Source organism: Egretta garzetta, unplaced genomic scaffold (genome assembly GCF_000687185.1).
Source record: "Egretta garzetta isolate BGI_Z169 unplaced genomic scaffold, ASM68718v1 scaffold12, whole genome shotgun sequence".
Taxonomy (NCBI): Eukaryota; Metazoa; Chordata; class Aves; order Pelecaniformes; family Ardeidae; genus Egretta; species Egretta garzetta.
Genome location: NW_009258795.1, coordinates 1,117,059 through 1,139,815, shown reverse-complemented (window position 1 = coordinate 1,139,815; position 22,757 = coordinate 1,117,059). Strand labels below are relative to the sequence as shown.

The window sequence follows — 22,757 nt, the reverse complement described above, 5'->3', positions numbered from 1 at the left end:
TCTGTAGGTAGCAGTAAATTTAAAGCAAGCATTCACCTATGCTGCAAAGGCACCAGCGCAGCTGACAAAGGATTCCTTTAGTTAAGACAATCATACATCGAATTTTGAACTACCTTTTAAATACTTAAATTGTCAAGCAAGATTTTTGTACAGGAAGAGTTTTCAGTATATAACTCCCTAATGTAGATCAATTAAAGCTATAACACTTCCGTAAATTTGAATCTTTAGATCAAATGTTTTTTCCTAGTTGTACACTTTCCTTCTGTGCATTTATTTCAAATGTTAATAAAGTTTTCATCTACAAAAGGTTTAGAATTGACAGAACAAAACTCTTCCTTTTTAAATCATGACAACTACTACTGTTTCTGTCTGCAGGTAGTGGAGGACATGCTAGAGGACGAGGAAGAAGAGGATGACAGAGATGACAAGGTAATTATCTTTCCTAGCACTTGGGTATCTGGGGATGGGAGAATTTAGACATGACACTGTTTTTACAGACAGTTAAAAAAGGAGTTGAAGTGTTTTAGTCCAGAAAATTGGACAGAGCTGTTTATCATCCTAACAATGCTACAGTGTGTTGCGGGAAAGGATAGAGGACTATAAATCCTGCTTTTTTTTTTTTTTTTTTTTTTTTTCCTTGGTCCAGAGCTGGGTCAAATATTTTTTCTGCCAGGAACAAAAATAATTCAGCCTGTCTGGAACTTGATAGCTCTTGTGAAGATAACTGCAGTGACAACTGTTTTTGAAGGACAAAAATTTGTCCTGTCTTGAGTATTACAAATAGGGCAGCACTTTAGGGGAAAAATGGTGTAGAAATAGCAACTCCATACTGGTTAAAGACGGGATATTGACATCTATAATTTTCAAAGAATTACTCGGTGGAAGAATGGCTGAAATGTTTTGCACTCCGTATGACATTTAAATAATCACAATTCTCATAGATGTCCGCTTGATGTGAAGTCAGCATTGTGGCCCAGCCGGCCGGGAAACTGTGGCAGGTCGCTCAGCTATTTGAGCAAGCACGGTTCAGCTTGGAGGCTGCTGGTTGGGTTGAGGATTGCAACCACAGTAAATAACAGCTCATTTCCACACCTTATTGAGCCGAGCTATGGGACTGCTTGGATTGGTTGTCCCCCAGGGAGAGGGAAAAACCAGAGAAAAGAAATGAGAATGACCTTGCACCACTGAAGCAATGGCTGGCGCTGGCAGGACAGGTTTCTGGTGAGACGAGACGGTGAAGGCAGCCCCGTTGTTGCTGGTATTTTCCTACCAGGGAGGTGATACTTATGGAAGAAGGGAAAAAGGAAAAAACGGGTGCTTTTACAAAAACTCTGAATTAAAATACAGATGCTTTTGACCTTCACAGATGTTCCCCCACTTCTGCTGTAGTAAAGCAATGATTTTTTTTTTGATTTTTTTTTTGAGAGGAGAAAAACAGTGTATCTTAATTTATGCCCTTGACCTTTGTTTCTAGTTGAGATGTACAGTTATATACCACTGTAAGAATTCATATGCTGGCAGCAGCATTTGAAATGTCAGAAAATTCACTGTGATTAGTTAATCCCCTGAATGATTATTTTTTCTGTTAGCTAACACCTAAGATCAGAGAGATGATAAAAAAAAAAAAAACCACAGTATTCTCCTCATTCCATTGCCAGCTCAAGCACTTTACAATTGACGGAAAGTTATTATGTGAAATTCTTCTATACATCACTTAAATCGTTAGCTACATCATTTCGGAATCGGCAAACACTGTAGTAACAAAACCTTCTTTTACAAAACACGTATGTGATGGTTTTTAACACTAAATGATATGAGCATACACTTCTGGCAATAAAATATATGATTTATTGCAAAGGTCAGTCAGGTAGCTGTGGAGAGCTTGTATTTTAACTCAACATGCTGGCTTCGAATCATCATTTCTCTTCTGATAAACACTGATCTGCCATCCATTTGAAGCCATTTTCTCCTGTTTCTTCCTGCTTTATTATTAGAGCTGGTGCAAAAGTATCATCCCAGTAGTGTGTGTATTCCTGGATATTTTAATAACTGTGATCAGTTCACAAAGAATAGTGCTTGACTGCTTGTAGTTTAAGCCAGCCTGTGTAGTTACCGCTTAGTGGTTTTTGGAAATTGCTAAACAAACTCCTTTAAAAGGGAAGATGAGGGCGGGGGTCAGCCCCCACCCCCTAATTCTCCGAGATTAACAGATGCTGGGCAAAACGTACCCAATTAGAAATATCACTCTGGGTTTCAGTGTTGTGATCTAATATTCAGCTTTCTCAAACTGACACCAGAGTTCAAACATTTTTCTAGATCTTGTTAGCAAGGTTGAATAAAAGTGAGTAGTGACGTTGCTGTGCGCATTCAGTGAGCCCTTGGACTGAATATTTAAGAGCTGTCTTTCTATACAGAGGGTGTTTAGGTTGATTTTTGTAAATTCAAAGCCATCTTCATCACTGCAAACATTCTGAGTTCTCGTGATTGAATATGCTGTTTGAACGGAAAAGAAAATTACGCTTTTTAAAATAAGCATGGTATGGATTACCACGTATACTCAGTACCCTTCCCAGTGGGCGTTATTTTGTGCTGGGCTAAAATGGTAAGATTTAAGGGCATAGCTAGGACTGAGCTGCTTGCCTCTAGAAGCTGGTGGGGTGTTTTTCCCTTCCTGCTGCACGAGGCATCCTCTGTTGACTATGGCTGTTCCTCTTACACCTTTTCCTCAGAATGGAAGGGTGCGGCTTTGTGTTATTTTAATCCTTATGTGTGTTTTCTTAAAGCTATGTGCAAAATGAAGTCTTGTGAGAAAACAAATGCGCATTTTGTGACACCAGCTGGTAGTGGCCTCTGGCTTTTATTATTTCTCTGGTTTTTCATACGGTGTAATAGAAAAATCAGGTAATCGGGGCTTCTTGTGCGATAAAAGTAAAAAGATTAATAAATGTGCCAAAGCCTCACGTTAATTGAAACTGAAGCATATGTTGCAAGTATGTAAAATATGTCCCAGATGTTTGACCATGGCCAGTGTCTCTGCTTTCCCTGATTACCACAAGGCAGCTATTAGTCCTGTAACCTTTGGACTTAACGGTAAATGGGGTATTACATGGCACAGAACCGGAGCACCTGTTTTCCATTCAGGAAAGACCCCTGGCAGGCTTTACCTAAGCCTATCCATATGTTTTCACTTAGCAGATTGTTGGGCGATTATGAAAAGTGTCTTTCTTTAGAGCCAGCTTAGATATTAGTCACTTGCTCACAGCGAAAGGGCAACCCTTTGGCTACTTGATGAGGTCCATGTGGGCACGCACTGATGTAGGTTACGGGATGTGTGGTGGAGGGACCTCGCTCGACATCCCTAAACTGCAGAGTTACAGAAGTAATAAACGGAGGATGATGAATGCTCAAATCTGTGTAATTAGTTGAAGTAATGCATTTTATTAATAGTGGTGGGTCATACTGAGAGGAGTTTGACAAGGTAGATTTGCACTTACTGTACTACTTAGTCTCATTCTAATGTTCTGGATTTCAGTAACTTTTTTTTTCACTCTCTGCTGCAATTAAGGTAGACAGGGCTGCCAATTTAAGGTCATAGGAAGTTGGAGGGTTTTTTAACTGGAGAATATTAACTTTCATCTTCAGTTGCAGTACAACTAATAAACCAAAATGTCAAGTATACTTCTTGTTGTATCAGTTACAAAGTGGTGCTTAGCAGTGGAACACATTTTTCCTAATTTTGTTTCTTTGTCATATTATGTATTTAGGAACTGAAAAAGATGTTGCAGTTTGTTTGCCTCAGGCGTTTGTCCTTAGTTTAATACTAGTTTTTCCAAGAAATAGCACTGGATTCTGCGTTCCATATGTTCTGTACTGCTCGCTAAACCTATGCCAACCACAGATTTACAGTTTAATCTGATTTCTCTCCCTCCTCTCTCTTTTTTTTGGCTCCCTTCCAAACACCGGCTTACACAGTATCTTAGCAAATAAGGGTCAGTTAAATTACATGAAGTCAAGTTATCAACAAGCTATCAAAAGGATTTTTACACAGTTATATTATAATAATGTAGCGGTCAATATGCATAATCTATGCATGTAAGATTTTAGTTTGTTGTTTTAAGAGTTCAGGTATGCTTTTCACATAGCTTTGTTTTATGAACAAGCTCCAGATAAGATTTCAGATAATCACAAAGAATTTCAGCTCAGCATTTTGCGGGAAGCCCCCAGCATGCCACAGGATCAGGCCAGCGAGCAAGGGTACGGGTCCAGACTTAAGTGGAGGAAGATGCACGGTATGAGCACTGTCTTACTTTACCTTTTTGTTAACAGTAGCAATATTTTATTAATACAGAATATTCAAATCTTTTGCACCTTTGGCTACTCTCTCTCTCGGCTTTCGTTCTTTGAAAAATTCTTTGCAGTTCTCCGTCACTGTTATTATGTTTCAAGATAACTAGAAGCTTTTATAATGAAAGATTGTTGAGTCAAATTAAAATATGTTTTAAAGCTTTTAATCATCCCTGCTGAGAGGTACCAACTTTATTTTCAAGCCAAGACACACTCGTTACCTGCCTCAGAAGCATGCCCTGCATTTTTACCATGAGTAGATCATGAGGAGAAGGAAAGATAACTCCAATGTAGCCTATATTTTTACATTCAGTAAAAGAGAAGATTGTAATCTATTGTAGTAGCAGTTAATTCCTATAAAATAAATGGTGGAAAAACGATAAAGAAATAGGGGGTGAGTGAAGTGAAGAGAAAATTCCAGAATGAACAAATCCATAGGTTTGCCTATAGCTTGATTCCAGCATTAAGTTCTACATGAACATAGTGCCTAAAAACCAACTGTAAACAAAACACTAACAACAGCTTAGCTACACTATGTGTACTTACCAGATAAAACTACCATGGGGCAATCTAGAGGGCATAGCTGCAGAAGTCAAACTTCTCAGTTCAGTTTGCTCTCAGCTCAGTTTAGTTATTCCTCTAGAGGTCGGTGATGAAAGGCACGTGTTTCCTACCAAAATTGTGCATTATAGGAGGGATGATGGGGTAGATGATGTGGTTCAACCCACACACGGGAATGTATGGGAAGTGGTCAACTGCCCAGCCCGGGGGGGATTTAACAGCCGGGCAGGGGCGGTGCTGAGGGCCAGGGTTTGGGGGTGGGATGGCAGGGGTAGGGGGGCCGTTGGGCTGGGGGAGCTTAAAGGGCTTTGCCAACCTCAACGATTCTGTGATTCTATTCTATGAATGTCAGCTAGTGCTGGTTCTGATCATTGTATCACCCCAAAGTCACATCCATGGAGTGACTTTTGCCTGGATGTACCTTGGATCATGTGGAGCCTTTGCATAGGAGCTTCCACAAAAAGGGAGTTTTCATCCTGCCCTGTCCTGGGGCATCGGATGGGCTTCGTGATCAAAGTGTGTGCCTGTGAAAACAGGTAACTTGGACAGCCCTCTGGGAGGTTTAGTTCTAGCAAGATCGGGCTTCTTCATCCCAGTGCAGTCCTGAAACACTGTCAAAATCAGTGGAGTAAAATAAGTATTAGTCAGATCAGAATCCGAGATTTATATCTGAAGTTTGGCACTCAAGGAGGTGTGTGTGTGAGATAGTCCCTAGGGGGCTGTGGGTCTATAAACTGTTGAATGAATTACGCTCATCCTTGTACGTGGTTTTTTTCACCTGTGACTAATATAGTGTGGGTAATGTTCCTCACTTATTAAGTAATCCAAGTATAATTCAATAAATTATTAAATCAAATGAAGAATATGTCTTAATTATGTTAGCTGTTTCAGAATGTGACATAATTTTGCCCTACATTTTTCCTCTACCCTTAATTTTATTTCTTAATATAACTAAGCAGATTGAAATTCTTTGAGACCAAGAAAGGGTTTGTTTTCACCTAGCTCCTCAAGTAGTAACTTCATAAAACAGGGTGTAGTAAAAATGTCTGTACGGTCTTCTCTGTGACTCAGGGGAGAGAAATGACGTGTTGAAGGAAACGATGAAAAGCTTTTACTGATGGGTTCTCTCTGAAGCCTTCCTATGCATGCAGTTTCTCTTACTCCTTGGCTCCAAAGGCATCCATCTGTTATGTCTCTTCAAAAGTGGTGAGAATGGACCATTCCTCATTCTCTAACAGAATTTTTTAACATAGTTTCACACAGAATCATGAGATCTGGGTTCTGTTTAAGCCGCCACCGGGATCCACTTGCGACTCTATGCAACTCATGTAATCACCGATAGATGAGTATTTGCCAGCTGCCTGAATATTTCTACAGGTTTATTCATAGCTTCCCATTTTAGCCTTCCAAAGACCAACCCCAAACACCTTTCTTGGAGATGCCTTTTGAACTTGTTCTACAGCAAAGCGTAGAGCCCATAACACGGAATGAGTCTTCATCTGAGTCCCAGAGAAAGCAGAGATGGTAATGGTTAAGACACAACTTTGGAAGCCTGGTAGAAGAACAGTGATGGTTGAGGTGTGCTGGCATGAGGGTGAGTGCTGCAGGGACCCAGTCCCTGGTGGCAGACATGTGGCTGACAGAGTGTAGGTGAATGAGCATGAAGGACGGGCAGAGATGATGCTGTGGGAGAAGACGATGCGCAGCAACGTGGCTCTGCAAAATGGATGGCCTGTCATGGTCTGGGCTTTCAGCTGAGGTTTGATGCTGAGGCCCGCAGCACAGCACAGCTGAAGAATCTGCCTTTGAAGCTGCCGTTGACTTCACTGAAATGCTTGTAAGGAAAATTGCAATCTCAAGTACAAAAATTTGCTGGGACCATTGGTCAGGCATTGCTGTGCTTTATGGAGGAAGGTACAGGAATACGGGAAAATAAATTGCAAGTTTTCCCAAACAATATGCATATATTTTGTGTGCGGTTTGAAGTATCTGTGTGTGAGTAGGGGATTTTATCTTGTTTACTGATGCTGATGTGTGGATCAGTGATGAAGTTGCTGGACAGATCATCCAGGCAAAATACAGTCCTGACAAAATGCAAGAGGCACCTGCACCCCAAAGAATTTAAGTGCAAAGCTCCTCCAAGGGGAGTGTGGTATGGAATTACAGAGTTGGCATTGTGCAGCAGCATCTGCAAGGACACAACACGGTGTGGTGAAGAGCAGAGTCTGACGCTACTCAGGTTTCATCTGCTGGCAGGTAAAGAGGCAAATTTGGCCTAAAGAAAGTTTGTGGTGGAACAGTGCATAGAACTAGCTTCACTCTGCCTCCTTTTCGTTTCATAGGGATGAATTTTATGCACTTAACTACTTGGATAACTAGAAAAGTAGTTATCCAAATGTGTGGCAATTTAGCAGGGCAGTTTGTCCTCTGAATTAATTGCTGTGATCATCTGCTTCAGAAAGCTTTAAATACATTTTCATTCAGAAAAGGCAACTGGTCCCACCCATCCCAGCAGAAGTTTGTGAGTTCGTGGGTGTATGGCTCCTAACTAGCAGATATCTCTAGATGCCTAGAGACTTTCCAAGAGGAGTTTTGTTCCCAGGCATCTTCCCCTCCACTGCCCTGTAGTATGCATGCCTTTTGGGCGGAAAAAACCCCACTATTAGAATACTGAAAGATCAGATGATGTCATCTCTGCAAAAAAAAGCTTTGCCCAGTCCTCCATCCTGCATATCTCTTCCCACTTTCTGCTGGAATAGAGGTTAAAGCAGCCCTTTGCTGCTTCGTTTTTGTAGCTTCTTGGGACTGGTGTCTCTTGGCATCAGGTGTGCACCACATACAAAATGTGCTTATTTTCCAGTAGTCACAATCCAGGCTTAGAGGTGATTCTTTGATAGTGGGAACTTCCCATTAAAACAGTTCTGTAGATTTTAAAGCGTAAGTGCAGGGAAGAATATATTAGTTTTCAGCACAGAAAAAGTATGTATTTTTGTTGATGCCTTCCCTCCTGCTAGCAGAGACTTGAAAATAACTAAAGGGACAAGTGACTGCTATGTGAAGGATGAGGCTTTCCCAGTTGCTGTGAAACTCTGTCTCCATTTGGACAGTTTATGCAGCTTGGTGGGAGGTCTGGATGGGGGCAGGAAGAGACAGCAGTCTGCCAACCTTCAGCAGAAATGTGCAGAATCCAAGTACCTGATCTGTGAATTCCCACCTGCATCCTCACCGAGCATCCTTCACGTGGGGCGAGGGCCTGTCAGAGCTGCTGCTGCCTGCTGTGGGCTCAGGAGAGGTCAAGCACTGGAACCAAGTGCTGAGTCTGGGGCAATGGATTTTCTGTGGATTTACTGACTTTTCTGTTGAGTCACACACCAAGGGCACAGGTACCCACCCATGTGGGAGCAGCTCTGAGTCAAGGAGCCTGCGGGAGCAAGAGCTGGAACAGGCAGAAGGAGACGCAGACATAAAGCAAAAAACCAAAACTCTGGAGACAACCTGAGGACCAGGGGTGGCCGGGCTTTGGGCAGGCAGCGATGTGGGGAAGGATGCTGAGAGCTACGGCAGGAGAAGACACGGAGGCAGGGAGAGGCCACGAAGCCCCGGGTGGAGGTGGGCTGGGGGAGCAGGCGTGGAGCAAGCATCCATGGAGGGAAGTGCAGGGCTCATCTGAAATCTCACATATGTTAATTTCGGAGCGGTTGGCTTCGCCATCTCAGTAGCACTTTGAATGCAGTCTTCGGTGTACAATTCAGATAGACTTGAAAATTAGAATTTATGGCATGTGGAAAGGCAATAAACGGTTGTTTTAGCACTCTGACTTAGTATTAAATGTGACTTAAGGACCGGGGTGGTATCTGTGCTATCTGCATGATCAGCAAATGCATGTTTGACTGGTTTGGGAGCAGATGAGGTAATACGATAGGTTAACATACAGCTGTAGCAGTCTGATAATGCAGTGTTTTTATTGATTGTCTCACTGAGTAACTACACTGGGTATTAGGTTTGCTTGTCACAGCGCTTAGTGCCTGGGGTAGTTGAGCAAGTTACTTTTCCACTGAGTTGACCCCAAAGTCCCAGAGTCTTTCAATCAAACTCCTCGGATTTCATACACTGGCAATTCCTTTCCTTTTCTAATGGGCTGTATTAAAGAAAATGTGTCACCTTTTGCACCATGTAATACTAAATCAGATCAGAATTCATGCACAATTATGTCAGTGGAAATCTAATATTACAGACCTGCTTATCTCAAGATAGCACATGGAAAAATAAACTTGCACAACTGACAGATTTACTTGATCCTACAGATAAGTTATTTGTAAGTAATTGAGCTGAGGAATGTGTATGGATTATTTTCATACGTCTCAAAAAACATACAAGAAAAATGGCTAGTAAATATTTGAGTGCTGTTTCTTTCTTCTTTCTCTTTTTCCTATTTCCTTTCCCTTTTTATCTTTCCTTGGCCTGATCAAGTGCTAAAGCAACAAAGTCCAGGATGGGAAAAACAGATTTTATACTAGCAAACTGTTTTCTTCCTAAAAGCTAACAAGTTTAGAAAAACAAAATGGACACCACACATTTACATAATGTCACAGATATCCGATGGCATCGAGGTGACACAGAGCTCTGGGAAAAAAAGCATTCTGTTGAAAAAGCATTGCTTTCTGTTTTTCTTTAACAGTGTGACAAAGTCAAAACATCGTTGCTAATCTGAAGTGTTCTTGCAATCAGAAATAGTAATTTAAGATCGATTGCTCAGCAGATGTGCTTTTTAGTATTTTACACAAAAGAACGGTGCAGTTCCTCCTACCTTCAGCATATACGGCCGTGCACGGTTATCCCTTTAGTGTATGGTATGAGCTATAATTGAAAATGAAGTACGGAAAGACTGTTTGTTGGACCTTACTTACTGCTTGGTGAAAATTTTAAATACCAATAGTGAAAGAGTTTTAGAAATCCTTTGGAATACCTTCTCTGCGGCTGAGTAGGAGGCCAATTTGCAGTTGGATTTTATTTTTTTTTTTTTAATTTGGGGGGAATTTGAAATTTGTGCCTATATTTATGTGCACCAAAGCGCCTTCTTGTCTATTCTGTGAAGTCCCAGGGCTGCTTTCCTTCCCACTCTCAAAGAACAAATGCTGCCTGAGTATTTTAGATCAATACATAGCATATAGTGAAGATCAAGAAACTGTTTATTCAGCTGTTTTTCTGAAGTATAATACACACCCATGCATTTTGATAGAGGAATGGTTTGCATAGTAATAGTTGTGGTTTCTGGACAGTCTTTTAAAAATTAAGATTGTATAGTCTGTTCGGGGAAAGCTTGAAGCTGCATTATCAGAAATTGCATTATATAATGTTATAGGCCAAGAGCCAGTTCTTTACTAAATATTTTTTTCACAGAGCTCTTATGTTGTGTAATCCTTTTCACCCATCTTCATCAGGATATATTGATTCAGAAAAAGACGTGTTCTAACAGCGTGGGGTTTTTAAAAAAAGTTTTATACTGAATTTTGAAGTCTTAATGTCTAAGTAAGGAAATGTCACTTCCTGAAAGTGCTGAAGATTTTTTTCCCCCCGGCGAAATGCTGTCTGTGTATTTGATAATGGACTGAAAAGTGTTCAAATGACAGCTGTATAGTCCTTTCCTTGGTTTGCATTTGCAAATCAATGCCCGCAAACTAAGGAGAGGAACTGCAATGGCTCACTGAAAGTTGTTTCCAAACAAGACTAAAGGTGCTTTCCAAAATAATGTGATTAAGAACATAATTAACATTGTGGTCAAGCACAACCCACCAAACAAAGGCCACCTTGAGGCATGAAATGCCAGTCTTCCGGAGACACCCTGTTTCAGGAGGCTGGACCTTGCCCCTGTCCACAGAGAGCGTTGTAGAATTCTTGTTCCATAGCTTTGGACCAGGATTGTGTTTTCCTCTGATACCAGTCAGCATCAGGGGCTGCTCATTCATGGGCCATAGCCCCCAAAAGCCCCAACCAAAGCCAGCAGATTCAAGAGCAGGACTGCCTACTGTTGAAGCTCTCCAAAAAAATTTGGTGAGAAACCCTTTTGCTGTGTCTGTTTCTCTAGTCAAAGAACAGCACAAGCCCTTTGTGGGAGCCTGCTGGAAGAGTAATACAGGGAGAGTTCAACATGCCTCCAAATTATTGTTTTGATAAGAAGCTCAGGTGTTGCCACAGATAGACATAATCTGTTGAGCTTGAAGAAACACCATTTGCTTTTAAAAACAGGTCAGCATTAAAATGCAAGGAAAATTAGAACATTACACAAGATTTGGTGATGTAGAAGAGAGACAGGTCTTTTTTATAGGTTACAAAATCAGAGTAGTCATAAAAGGTAGAAAGTAATTACGAGTTTTGGAGTAAAATATATTGGGTTTTAAAGTCATTTTCCTGCCAATACACTGTTTACTTTTTATTGTCAGAGCAGTGGAGGAAACTTCCTTTGCTGATGCTTTTTTTCTTTTCTGTGGCTTGGGAATCAAATAATTGATTTCCTACCAATCCCCAAACCCTCAAATTATTGCTCTGCAATTCGTGTTTTGATGCCAACTGCTGAGGCCCTTTCCTAGGACACTGGAATACCGATTTTCTTCTAAGTTTGTTAGGGAAAAGAAACAGTTTTAGTATTTTACTTCCAGGTCATTCACAAGTATGACTGGAAGTACCTCAAGCGCACAGGAATGTTTTGCAGACTTCTCTTCTTTATTCTCATTTTAATACTGAGGCATTTTAAAGTGTGATTTTAGATTCAGCAGCTTATCCATGTGTCCTGAACTAGAGTGGAGAAAGAAAGGTCTTTTCTCCTTCCTGTCTATTTCCTTTGCATTGGCTAAGCAGTGCCAAAGCCCTGGGGGAGCGAGTCTGTGAATTGTGTCATTTGTCACGAGTATTAATAGGAAATTACTGTTTGATAAGGAGCAGCACCATGGAGTAACTCTTTGAGCAAATATGGGGAGAGCGAGGGGAAAAGGTTCAGGGAAGGCAAGAGGAGAAAAGGGAGACAAGGGGTGATGCTTGTGTTTCACTGGGATAGGTGGGGACAAGGGATGAAGAATTCACGAGGACATCATCTGCAGAGCTCTGTATTTGTAGAGTATTTCCAATGTATAGATATAATTTGTGTGAATTACGTCTCTAAGGTGGTAAGCACACAGCAAGTTGGAATTTGTGGCCAAGTTAATACAATTCAGTATACAAGGGGGTTTGGGTTTTTTGCCCCACAAAATACACTGAAATTCAGAAAGCCTAAATGATCTGTGTTCACAAATCCTTCGGGTGGAAAGGACAGCCAAAAGCATCCAATGTCTGCAGTTTCACAACAGGTTGCTTGAAGATAGATAAATAGATAAAAAGATAAAAAGATAAATAGATAAAAAGAATTTTGGAGGAATACTTGGAAGTGATGCTTAGACTATTAAAGGAATTATCTAAGTGTCTTACTGCTCTACTGATATTTATTATCCAAAAGTCATAGCAAAATACAAAAGTGCTGAGCAATAGAAGAGAAATGTGTATATGTCCAAGTTTAAAACCAGAGAGGAGATGAACCCTGACAATTACTATAGTTTTAATCTGTTGTTCTCTGTAAATGATTGAATAGGCTTCAAGACAAAAGTGGCCAAACGTGGGTTTATTCCCATATTCAGAGAAATTCAGGGGACTTCATGAAGAGCCCTTGGGACCATTGATGTCAGGGAGCACCACGTATTCTGTGCACGCTGCCCATCGTAAAACACACTTTTGTATCCAACAGCCTTCATCTGCTTGCAGAACATGAGATTTACCACACGTATTTACAATCCCAGTCACCACTATTGGAATTATGAAGTAAATATGTGCTTCCGTCTCAAAGCCTGTGATGTTTATTTTCAATTCAAATGGTCCCCAAAATCAGTATCAGGACTTGGACACCCAAGATGGTTTCTGTACCTCCTGTCAGCTTCCCAGGAAGGTGAAGAGGGTTGGAGGAATTAGTTTTCACAATCTAGACATGAAAAACATTCAGAAAGTATAATATTACCTTTTAAAAGGACACTAAGAATTAAAATAAAAGAGTTTGCAGTCAGCAGGATCCTACCCCATGTTCTCATTTTGATATACTTTTTTTTTTTTTTTTTATTTTGAATAAGGTCATTTACAAGGACGAGTTCTGTAATGGCTTCCAGGGAGTCAAAAAGGACATATTTCCTCAAGGATTGCACTAAATAGCACAAATATTGTTACAGTTATGCTCTAGTAATACCCTGCGTTGCTTTCTCCATCATTTACACGGAGAGGGGTTAGTCAAGGACGGAGAGCACGCCAACGCTCTGCTGTTACCTCAACACATCATTCTTTCCATCCAGACACTACACGTTTCTCCTGGGCAGTGTCAGTATCTTTATTCAGAGTTTTGTCCTAACAAAGCATGTGAGGACAGAAGACAGAGGCATAGCCACAGACCTGGCACAAGTTTACAAAGTACGATATACCAGGCAGGTTCCCTGCTGTTAGAATTTTGAGAAGTTTTCATACTTAGGAAATCTTTATTTTCTTCCTGCTCCCTCCTCTTTTCCATATATAATTCTCCCTACTCTTACACTGTAGGAGAAAATTGGAACTGTGATTAGATATGCTAAATTACCTCCACCATAAACTACATACAATTTGCAGTGTTTAGTTATTGCTCTTGTTTTACAGGTTCAGATGTCTATTTAAACCACCTTAATGGTGGCTGAGGTTTTTTAAATTGTTTATTGAAAGTAATGTTTGCAGTAACAGTAAGGAAAATCAAATGTGGTGTGCATGAGATTAAATCATTTGCTTCTTAATAATATTTCAGATTAATAATTCGGATTTTTTTTAATAATACCTATCCTTTCTAATTAAGATACTTCTGTTTCGCTCCATAATATTCGACAAGGTGGGGAGAGGGGAGCTCAGTGCAACTCTGCCATTGGAATCAGCCAAGAGGATTTGTGCCACATAAATGGAATATAAAAAAGTTGGAAACAAATGGCCACATGGGTGGGTGTGATAAATAATAGCCTCTTGCCATTGAGCAGATCTCAGCCCTTCGGACACTGGGGCTACACACAGTGACACAGTGCTCTGCACAGTGGTGCCCTCATAGTGAAAGGGTCCTTTAGGCTCTCACAAAATACCACTAGGGGTGCAACATGGCGACAACTGGTGAGGGTAAATAGAGCCTGTGCGTTAGATGTAAAAAATAATGACAATTACCAGCTGTGAAGAAGGTGGCTGTCTATTTATACTACTTTTCTGAGAAGTATTGCCCATTTTACTTTGCTTTAACTGGGCTTGCTTTGTTACCTTGCATGCTCAGGGGTAATTGATAACTTCGTGTTTAATGCTTTTTTACCTTCTTCACCCACCTTCTCTGGTGCAGCTAAGTGTTATTCTGCCCCCTGCTTCAGGGTAGACTTGTCCGCTGGGGATGCTGGCGCCCACCAGGCTCTGCTCTGACAGGTCTCCATTGCCCTTCCTAGGGCAGACAACAAGAAAAGTATTAATAATTACATTCATTATTATTACTAATAAGAATTGTTATTCATATTGTTAATGCTAACACTTATTAATATTAATATGACTACTGATTAAAGAGCTTGATCCATCTCTCTGTGGTGGGGAGCAACCTCAGACACAGCCCTGGAAGGGCTCCCAGTCAGGCTGTGCCATTTCCAGTTGCTACGGGATCTTCCTTATATTCCCTTTGCATTAGCATAACACGTCAAGGGAATCTCCCAGGTGCGTGCAGGTACTGAAGAGAAATGCTTTGCACACCACGTACTTCTGTGCTCCCCTGGTTTTGAGTAAGCCTTGTTAGTGAGTTCCCTCCCTTCCCCTGCCAGTTAGCGCTATATTAATATTTTCCACTGCATACATTAATATTTCCCACTGCACAGGAGTCAAAACTGCTAAATTCAATACAACAGGAATACAGTAGGATGCCGTGCGGGAGCTGTGTGCTCTGCAGTGCCAGCTTCTCCAAAGCTCAGAGTCCACGTGAGGGCGAAGCTCAGTACCAAGAAGAAATTCCTACAAAGTTCCCAGGCACTGACTGGTGGGAGGTGATTCCTAAACTCTTCTATCATATAAATAAAAAGTAAGCAAACTCGAAGAAACATGCTGTTGTGTTTTTTATATGTGAAGCGGAGGTTCTGGGGTGATGTTCAGTTTGAGATGGGGTATGAAGGTGTTTATATTTCCCCTCCTCCACGAGAACACTGGAGATCTTCTTACATGTTTGTTGTTGTACGTGCTATTGCACCACTGTGTAATAAAAACCCATTTCAAAGCGGGGACTGGCAGACTTCAAGAGAAGGAAATATAAAATAGTGGATAGGACACAAGTATTGGTGAAGGTGACTAGTGTTACAACCATTAGTATGTCATGCTTTCTCTTAAGCCCAATCTCCGTAACCAGAAAAAAAAAACAGTAAAATTAACCATTTTTTCACCTGAGATGGGCATGGTGAGCCGAAAGTAGAATTTGCAAGGTTTTTTTCCTTCTAGAAGAAGTCAGCGCTGTAGCTGGAAAACACTTACATACCCTGTTTGTTCAGAAAGTTTATTGGAAGTTTATTTTCACTATTTGAATGAGGTGAAAAAACAGGAAAGGTTTTTTTTGTGTGCATATCTGTGCAATCCTTTCCAGCAAGCCTGTACTTCTCAGTGGTTTTTTCCTATGCTACAGTATCAGCAGTTCCATGATTCTGTCTGTTGATTTCTTGTTCTCCTGCTGCTGCTCGGACGCGTTTTACCAAAGATGGAAGTATCTCAGGTAATAAACAGGAAAGGTTTCAGCTCATCTGTATATTGTATATGTTTAATTTTCATAGTAACAACTTCTCTCTGTTCTCACTCAGACTCCTGTATGAACTTCACAAGAGATTTTTAACTGTGTCGTATTTTTGTCTGAAATGATGGATAGTTATTCTACCCACTATTTTGATAATTTCACAGGAAAATGATGGTATATGTGCTTAATTCTGCTATTAGTTTTATTAAGCTCTTCATATTAATGCTGTTTTGGCAGCAAGCTCCACCAGTGAGTTTTGCATTGTATGGAATAAAGAGTTGACTTTTATTGGTTTTACCTCTGCTGCCTTTCAAGTTCATGGAACATTTCTCTCTACCACCTTATGAGAGTAATTAAGAGTCCCAATTTACTTTCTCTAGATCGTTCATTATTTTGAGTATCTTGATTATGTTCATTCACCTTCTGTGTAAATTAGAATGTCCTAGTACTTTCTGTTGCTCATTGTCTTATTTTTTTCTCACACAATTTTCATTATTTCAATAGTTCATGTCTGCATTTTTTCTGGATCTGCTTTTTTTATTTTCATTTTTTAGTTTGAATTCAGTACTTCAGCTGAAATTATGTCATCAGGTTAGGTAATGGCACTAGGTAAAGTTAAATCACTAGTGTCACTTATTTATTTAACCTTGTATTCCTCAGAAATTTGGCATCACCTCCTTAAGTAATTCTGTCATCTATAAACTCAGCATCTCAACCTTCCTTCTTTTTGATCTAGATTAATAAATATATTAAACATCAGCAGTGGTACCAAATTTTATGTTAGTTTACTCTTAATCTTTTTAAATATGTCTGCTCTTTTACCTCTTCCACCACCCTTAGTTACTTTAATACCTTTTTTCTCTTAGGAATAGTCCAAAATATTTCTTTTTTAAGAACAATGTAAGTTATCATTTGCACTCCCGGTATTGATTTGACTGCTTTGAAATTCTAAAAAGTTTCAAGAAATTTGTCATAAATAATTTTGAAAGTTCTGTGTATGGAACTTTTCAAAACAAGCTACCTGGGGGCCTTGGATTTAAGCCCTACTCCTAATCTCTTGCATATGTATTCATGCAAGTGGAGCATTGCGTGTGGAACAGCTTGGGGAGCTTTCCACAGGGTTGTGACAGAGGATCTGCTTCAAATCAAGCATTGGTAAAAGAAGTTGTAGAAAGGATCAACAAAATGAACAATAACACATTATCAGGACTGGATGGTGTTTGCCCAGAAGCTCTGGAGGAACCTGAGGGGAAATAGTTGAACCAGTAGCAGTGATGTGGGTGCTTGAAACTTATGTAGGTCCCCCATGAGAGTGGAAAAACGCATGGAAGAAAAACCCATTGAGAGTTATTAGGAATGAGGAACAAGTCCTTCTGCACTGGAAGGTTCTGACCCACAGTTCTCTGAAAGCTTGAGAAATATTCTAGGAAGTCCAAGTATCTATTTGACCTCAGCTTGTTCATTTCTGTGGGTGTCCGCTCTTGACCACTCTCCTTCTGTACAGGCGTCCATCCAATGTCCATCCAATGCTTCCATGTACAACTGTAGTACAGTCCAGGTATTTTGAAGTGTCACACAAATCTAGCGCTTCACAGAAAGCTGTTGTAATCCAGCACCGTTGCTTGTTGCAGTTTCTTTGCTAACTGTTGAGCCACACCTCAAGTGCCTGTGTGCTTCATCTCAAACTGTGAGGCTAGAGTAGCGCAGCTCTTCTTCTAGAGGAATGGCCCCTGCTCTCTTCCCTGTTTTCTTTGGAAAAAAGGTTGAATACGGTATAACTTCCTAGCCAGTTGTTTCAGTGATGATAAAAATTTCACAACCTTTCTCCCTGTTTACTTAGCGTCACTGGGCTCTGGATATGACAATGTGTGCAGATCCAGGAGAAATAATGAAATCTATGGAAAGCAGGCACACAGGAGAAAAAAAAAAAGACATTTTTACGTTGGCAGCTTTATTCCCTGCTGGTTTTGATCTGCAAATGGGTACCAAGTTTGCAACCAAGGCTGAGGAACATTTAAACTTCATTTACTAGACAATAAATAATACAAAGACTGTTTGCTGAAAGTCGAAGAAGAGGGCTGTGGTCAAATTCTTGCACTGTGGCTGGTGGTCGTTGCTATTCTGAGTGTCACTGAAATAAGCAGTGAGTTTGAAGTTTGGGAAGAAACAAGTCTAGGGCTTTTTTAATAAGGAGGCCTGATTTGTCTTCTGTGCTGAGAAGGCCTATGGGAATAAAATAGGTTATTTTCAACAGACTGCACCTTTTAAGAGATCATGCACTATACAACACCCTCAATTAGTCGGCGAGAGCAGAGTTGGAGAAGCAGTTGGGTGGCACGGCGCTCATGCTCCTGTGGATATGTGGTGCCAGCAAACCTTGAAGCTGATGTCATCCTACATGGATCCTCTGGCATTTGTGAAAACGCCAGGGAAGGATCAGGGATTTAGGAAGAGGTGCTCTCCAATCCTCTTTGCAATTTCCTGATTTTGCTCCTGAAAAATAACTCTTGTGTCCAGAAGGGTCCACTTCCAACAGGGGTGCGTCATGCGTTGAATGCCAACTCCTTCTGTGGCTTCTCAAGCTAAAGGCTGTTGGGTGCCCCTTTTGCTCCTTCTAGAGTCAGTCTCATTCGTTCATTTGCTTAATGCCCAGTATCTACTCTGAATTGTTAAACAGCAACGCTTTGTTGTTTTGCTGTCAGGCTCATTATTCCCTGCGGATTTCCCAGCCTTCCTCCTCCAGCATTTGTGTATCTGAGGATCCTGGAACTTTAAAGTTTTTAAATAGGCAGCGTGCAAGATAGGGGATGATGAGAAAAAAAAGTAAAGTGGGGAAATGCATGTCACATGGTGACTGGTTAAAGTACTTTGTTTACTAGTTTCTGTAGGAAAGCAGATAAATTCCATTGAATTCCATATGTGATCTTCTGTAAGTTAGGTGTCTCAGCTGATTTGTTTTCTTGTTTGGTTGCAGGATTTGGTACAAATAGTATCATCTCTGATCCAGTGTGCTTCCTATGTCATGAGTGCTTAGTGGTCAAGTTAATATTGCTTGAAGAATGACAATTTTTTGTGTTTCCTGCCATTTATTTTTTCAGCTGTCATTCCAACATGACAGTAATCACCTGGATTTTTTCTTTAATTTTGACAACACTTTGCTTTCCTTTTTCATTCTAAGGCATTTCCATTCATTGTCATTTCAACTAAGCAAGTTTCATTATTCATTTCCCAAAAGCAAATGCACCTAAGGTGACTGAAGACAAGCTGGTAGCTTTTTCAACGAGGTCTTTTATTGTAAAGTACCAGATATATATGTACAGTACGTAGTCAAAGCTTTTGCTTTAGCTACAAATCTGTATCTGAAGAAACAAATAGACGTTTGTGTAAATATTTGCCTTTGAGCTGCTTTTTTTCTTTCTGGTATTGTAGACTGCAGTGCAATACCAGAACATGAGCACCTCTCACCAAGTTTTCAGTCAGAGTACAATTTACTGTGGTCCAGCATAAAAATGTGCTTTTTTCCTTCTGAGACATTAGCATGCTGGAGCATATTTAAAATGAATGTAGAACAGACTATTGTAGTGGTTAGACATTATAATAACATTGTCACAAATTACCTTTCGTTGTGATTTTGCATATTCATGGACCAACCCCGTCTTCACTACTTGGCTCAGCTTTAGATCTTTCCCAAAATTTCAGTACTTCCTAATAAAGAGGCGGGGGGTTTTCCCTACTTCAGTGAAATACGCATACAGAGAAGATCAGCAGTGGAGCCTTTTCAGGCTTCTTTCTGGATTGTCTCCAAAGGGACCATAAAGTTCTTGGTTCACTCATCACTCCTCATCCACTGTATCCCCAGAATATTTGCAGAGATATTTTCTAGGTGCTGCTCCTTTCTTCCTTTTTATATTGTCTTGCCTTAAATCACAGAATCACAGAATGGCAAGGGTTGGAAGGGACCTCGGGAGATCATCTAGTCCAACCCCCCTGCTAAAGCAGGTTCTCCTACAGCATGTTACACAGGACTTCATCCAGGCGAGCTTTGAATATCTCCAGGGAAGGAGACTCCACAACCTCCCTGGGCAGCCTATGCCAAACTATTTTTCTACACTATGCAATTTTCCAAAAGCACAGCTTGAACGTTTATCCTGGGGAATTTTGTAAAAAAAAGGAGTGTTTTTAAAAGGCTCTCTTTCTTTCTTTCTTCAATCTATTAATATTTGATATGTTCCTTGAGTAATTGTAGCTACATTTATATATGCCTTGTCTTTGGAATGTTACTTAGACATGGTAGGGTTTCTTCTGACCTGAAGTGGTAGAGCTAGTGGCATGATCATGGTGTTGTGCTTTTTGGTTTTGAATGTTCATGGTTCTTCTGGACATCATCATGTTCACCACCATGGAATTCAATCCCAAACCACTTCCAAGATTATTTTCTTTAAACATCCAACTCATATGAAGGATGTTGCCCAGATCTCACATATTACTGCTGTTTCCATCTTCATTGCTATAGGTTCATGTGTGGAATTAAATATTTCAGATAACCTTCACGTGCTGGCTTAGCTGAGCATGAGGCCTAACGTTTTTCTTTTCCAGATGAAGTTCCTTAAGAGAGGAGTTTTGTCCAATCCTTGAGCACTTGACAGCAATCAAGTGTTTCAGATTTTAGGGCCTGGTCTTCAGCTGGTGTAAACCATCTGGGCTCTGTTGACCTCAGGAGGTGGCAGCAACATGCAGCCACTGAGAATCTCACCTGCTGATTTCAGGTCCCTCTGGGCTTGTCCCTAAGAAAATGGTTTCATTTGCTTTTTTTCATAGCAACTTGCTGTTGAGTTAAATCACTGGAATCCAAAGCAGACCAAAAGTTTGGACTGATTGTCCCGAAAGAGCACAGTTTGGACAGAAAATACCAAAGGTAAAGGCATTTCTATTGTCCTCTGCTCAGCAGTCTACTTGACCAGGCACAGGTAATTTAGTACTAAAACTGTGGGTGTCTGTTTGTGTAAGGAAGTTTCAGGGTAGGAAGTCCCTTTTGATCTCTGTGAACGAAAACCATCAGCAGTCCAAGGCACAATCACATGAATTTTGAAATACAAAATTGTTTTTGTGTGTGTTTGTATGTGTGTAAACATATTGTTAATAACTGTGAGCATAAGAGAGATACATCAGAGGAATAGCCCTGCTTAAAAAAGAGTTTTCTATTTTAGCCTGGTAAGCAAAGGTAGGAGGGAGGGAGTACGACTCCTCTCCACCAATCTTTAGTGATATGCAGTTTAGTTACCTAATCGGTGGTAGCAATACAGGAGGAGGCTAGAGGAAGACCACATTCCTCCTCCTGAGGAAAACGCTACCAGAGAATAGTTCGTATTAACTTTAAAATAGAAATCTCAGGCTGGAGTGCTGAATCGTCTTTTTAGACCAATATTTGACTCTTTTTGCTGGCTCTTGTGGTGGCAGTTCAGCTACGGGTAGTGACAACCTTGAGGTTGCCCTCTGTAGTCCTGCACTGGAGATGTGGGTCTTTTGGCAGCAGAAGCAATTACAGCTGCTGTCTCTTTAGGCTTGCCAGGCCCAGCCAACGAATTAGTGTAAAATCATTATCTCTGTTTGTTTAGGTGAATGACTTACGTAAGAATTATAAGATTGTAATATCCTGTCAACACAGGACTGGGAAACTTCCAGAGACAGTAAAGTAAATCTAGGTGCAGACTTTGGTGCAGAGATAGTGTCCTAGCCCTGTAGGGAGGTGATCTTGAATAGTCAGTCTTTATCCTCTGGCCAACAGCATGTTTATCATTGTCATGATCTTTTCAAGGAGAAAATGAAAACTACGTCCTGCACATATACACTAAAACATCAGATTAACTTGTACATCTGCCACATTCAAGCCAATGTGTTTCAGAACTGCAACTGGAATTTTAAACGACTGTAACTCCAGCAGAACTTCATAATCTTCCTTTCATATCAATCAGTGACAGCTGTATAGGTGTTTATTGAAAGATTAATTTTGAGGCTACTTAAAACTTTCAGAACAGAGCACTATATTATTTTGATGAGGCTCTTGTTGGTAACGAGTGGACAACAAAAATGTGTGGGTGCGATTTAGAGAAGCATCTCAAAAATTCAGGTGTTTCGCTAACCGCAATCCTTCAGCATTCCCTTTCTGGTTTCTCTGTTTCTCTCCCCCTCACTTGAATGCAGAATTTCTATACTAGCTGATAGGACCCCGCCATCCTTCCAGGCTCTTGTGTAGCAGGGCTGTTCTTATTTAAAATAACTCTTTCCACTAGCCGGCTCTTTCCTTACCTTTTTAAGATTATTAGAGCTTTGAAATTTAACTTTTAAATTTGTCATCATATCATTACAAATGCAACTATGAAATCACGCTCAAAGTTTGTTCGCTAGTAGAACCTCAGGACTGTATTCTAGTGAAATTAGTTACTGCAAACAACCGCTGGACGATACACAGAGATTTCTGTGTTAGCCTCTGTCAGATGACATCAATGTGACAGGATACAAGAGGAATATTAATGAGATCACTGTCAAGGTCCAATATAGTTCTGTCTTGCATAAAGTAAGAAACTCTCTCTTCTCTTCTTCAAATACAGTAGAACAGGGTGAAGGGGAGAAGAAGAGGCAGCCAAGAGAAGAAATACAAGTTTTTCAAATTTGAACATAAAGCAAATGCAGCTGGTGGGTTCTCATCACCCCAGTGTGCTAACCCCACAATGTCTTAAGTCTCCAGGAGAAACTGTCTGCTCATGCCTTGGATGGGTGTACTCTTTGCTGGATAAAAAACTGTCTGGATGGCCAGGCCCAAAGAGTTTTGGTCAATGGAGGTCAATCCAGTTGGCAGCCGGTCACAAGCTCTGTCCCCCAGGGCTCAGTGCTGGGCCCAGCTCTGTTTAACATCTTCATCCATGACCTGGGCGAGGGGATCGAGGGCACCCCCAGCCAGTTTGCAGATGACACCGAGCTGGGTGGGAGTGTGGATCTGCTGGGGGGAGGAGGGCTCTGCAGAGGGACCTGGCCA

General features: G+C 40.7%; 1 protein-coding gene across 1 annotated transcript in view; it reads left to right on the top strand.

Moving 5' to 3' along the window:
* Window positions 1-22,757, top strand: part of MCTP1 (multiple C2 and transmembrane domain containing 1) — a 193,874-nt gene that overhangs the window by 155,251 nt on the left and 15,866 nt on the right. The window contains exon 16 of the mRNA XM_035889310.1: window positions 376-429. Coding sequence (XP_035745203.1) covers window positions 376-429 — 54 coding nt within the window. The remainder of the gene's footprint in view (window positions 1-375; window positions 430-22,757) is intronic.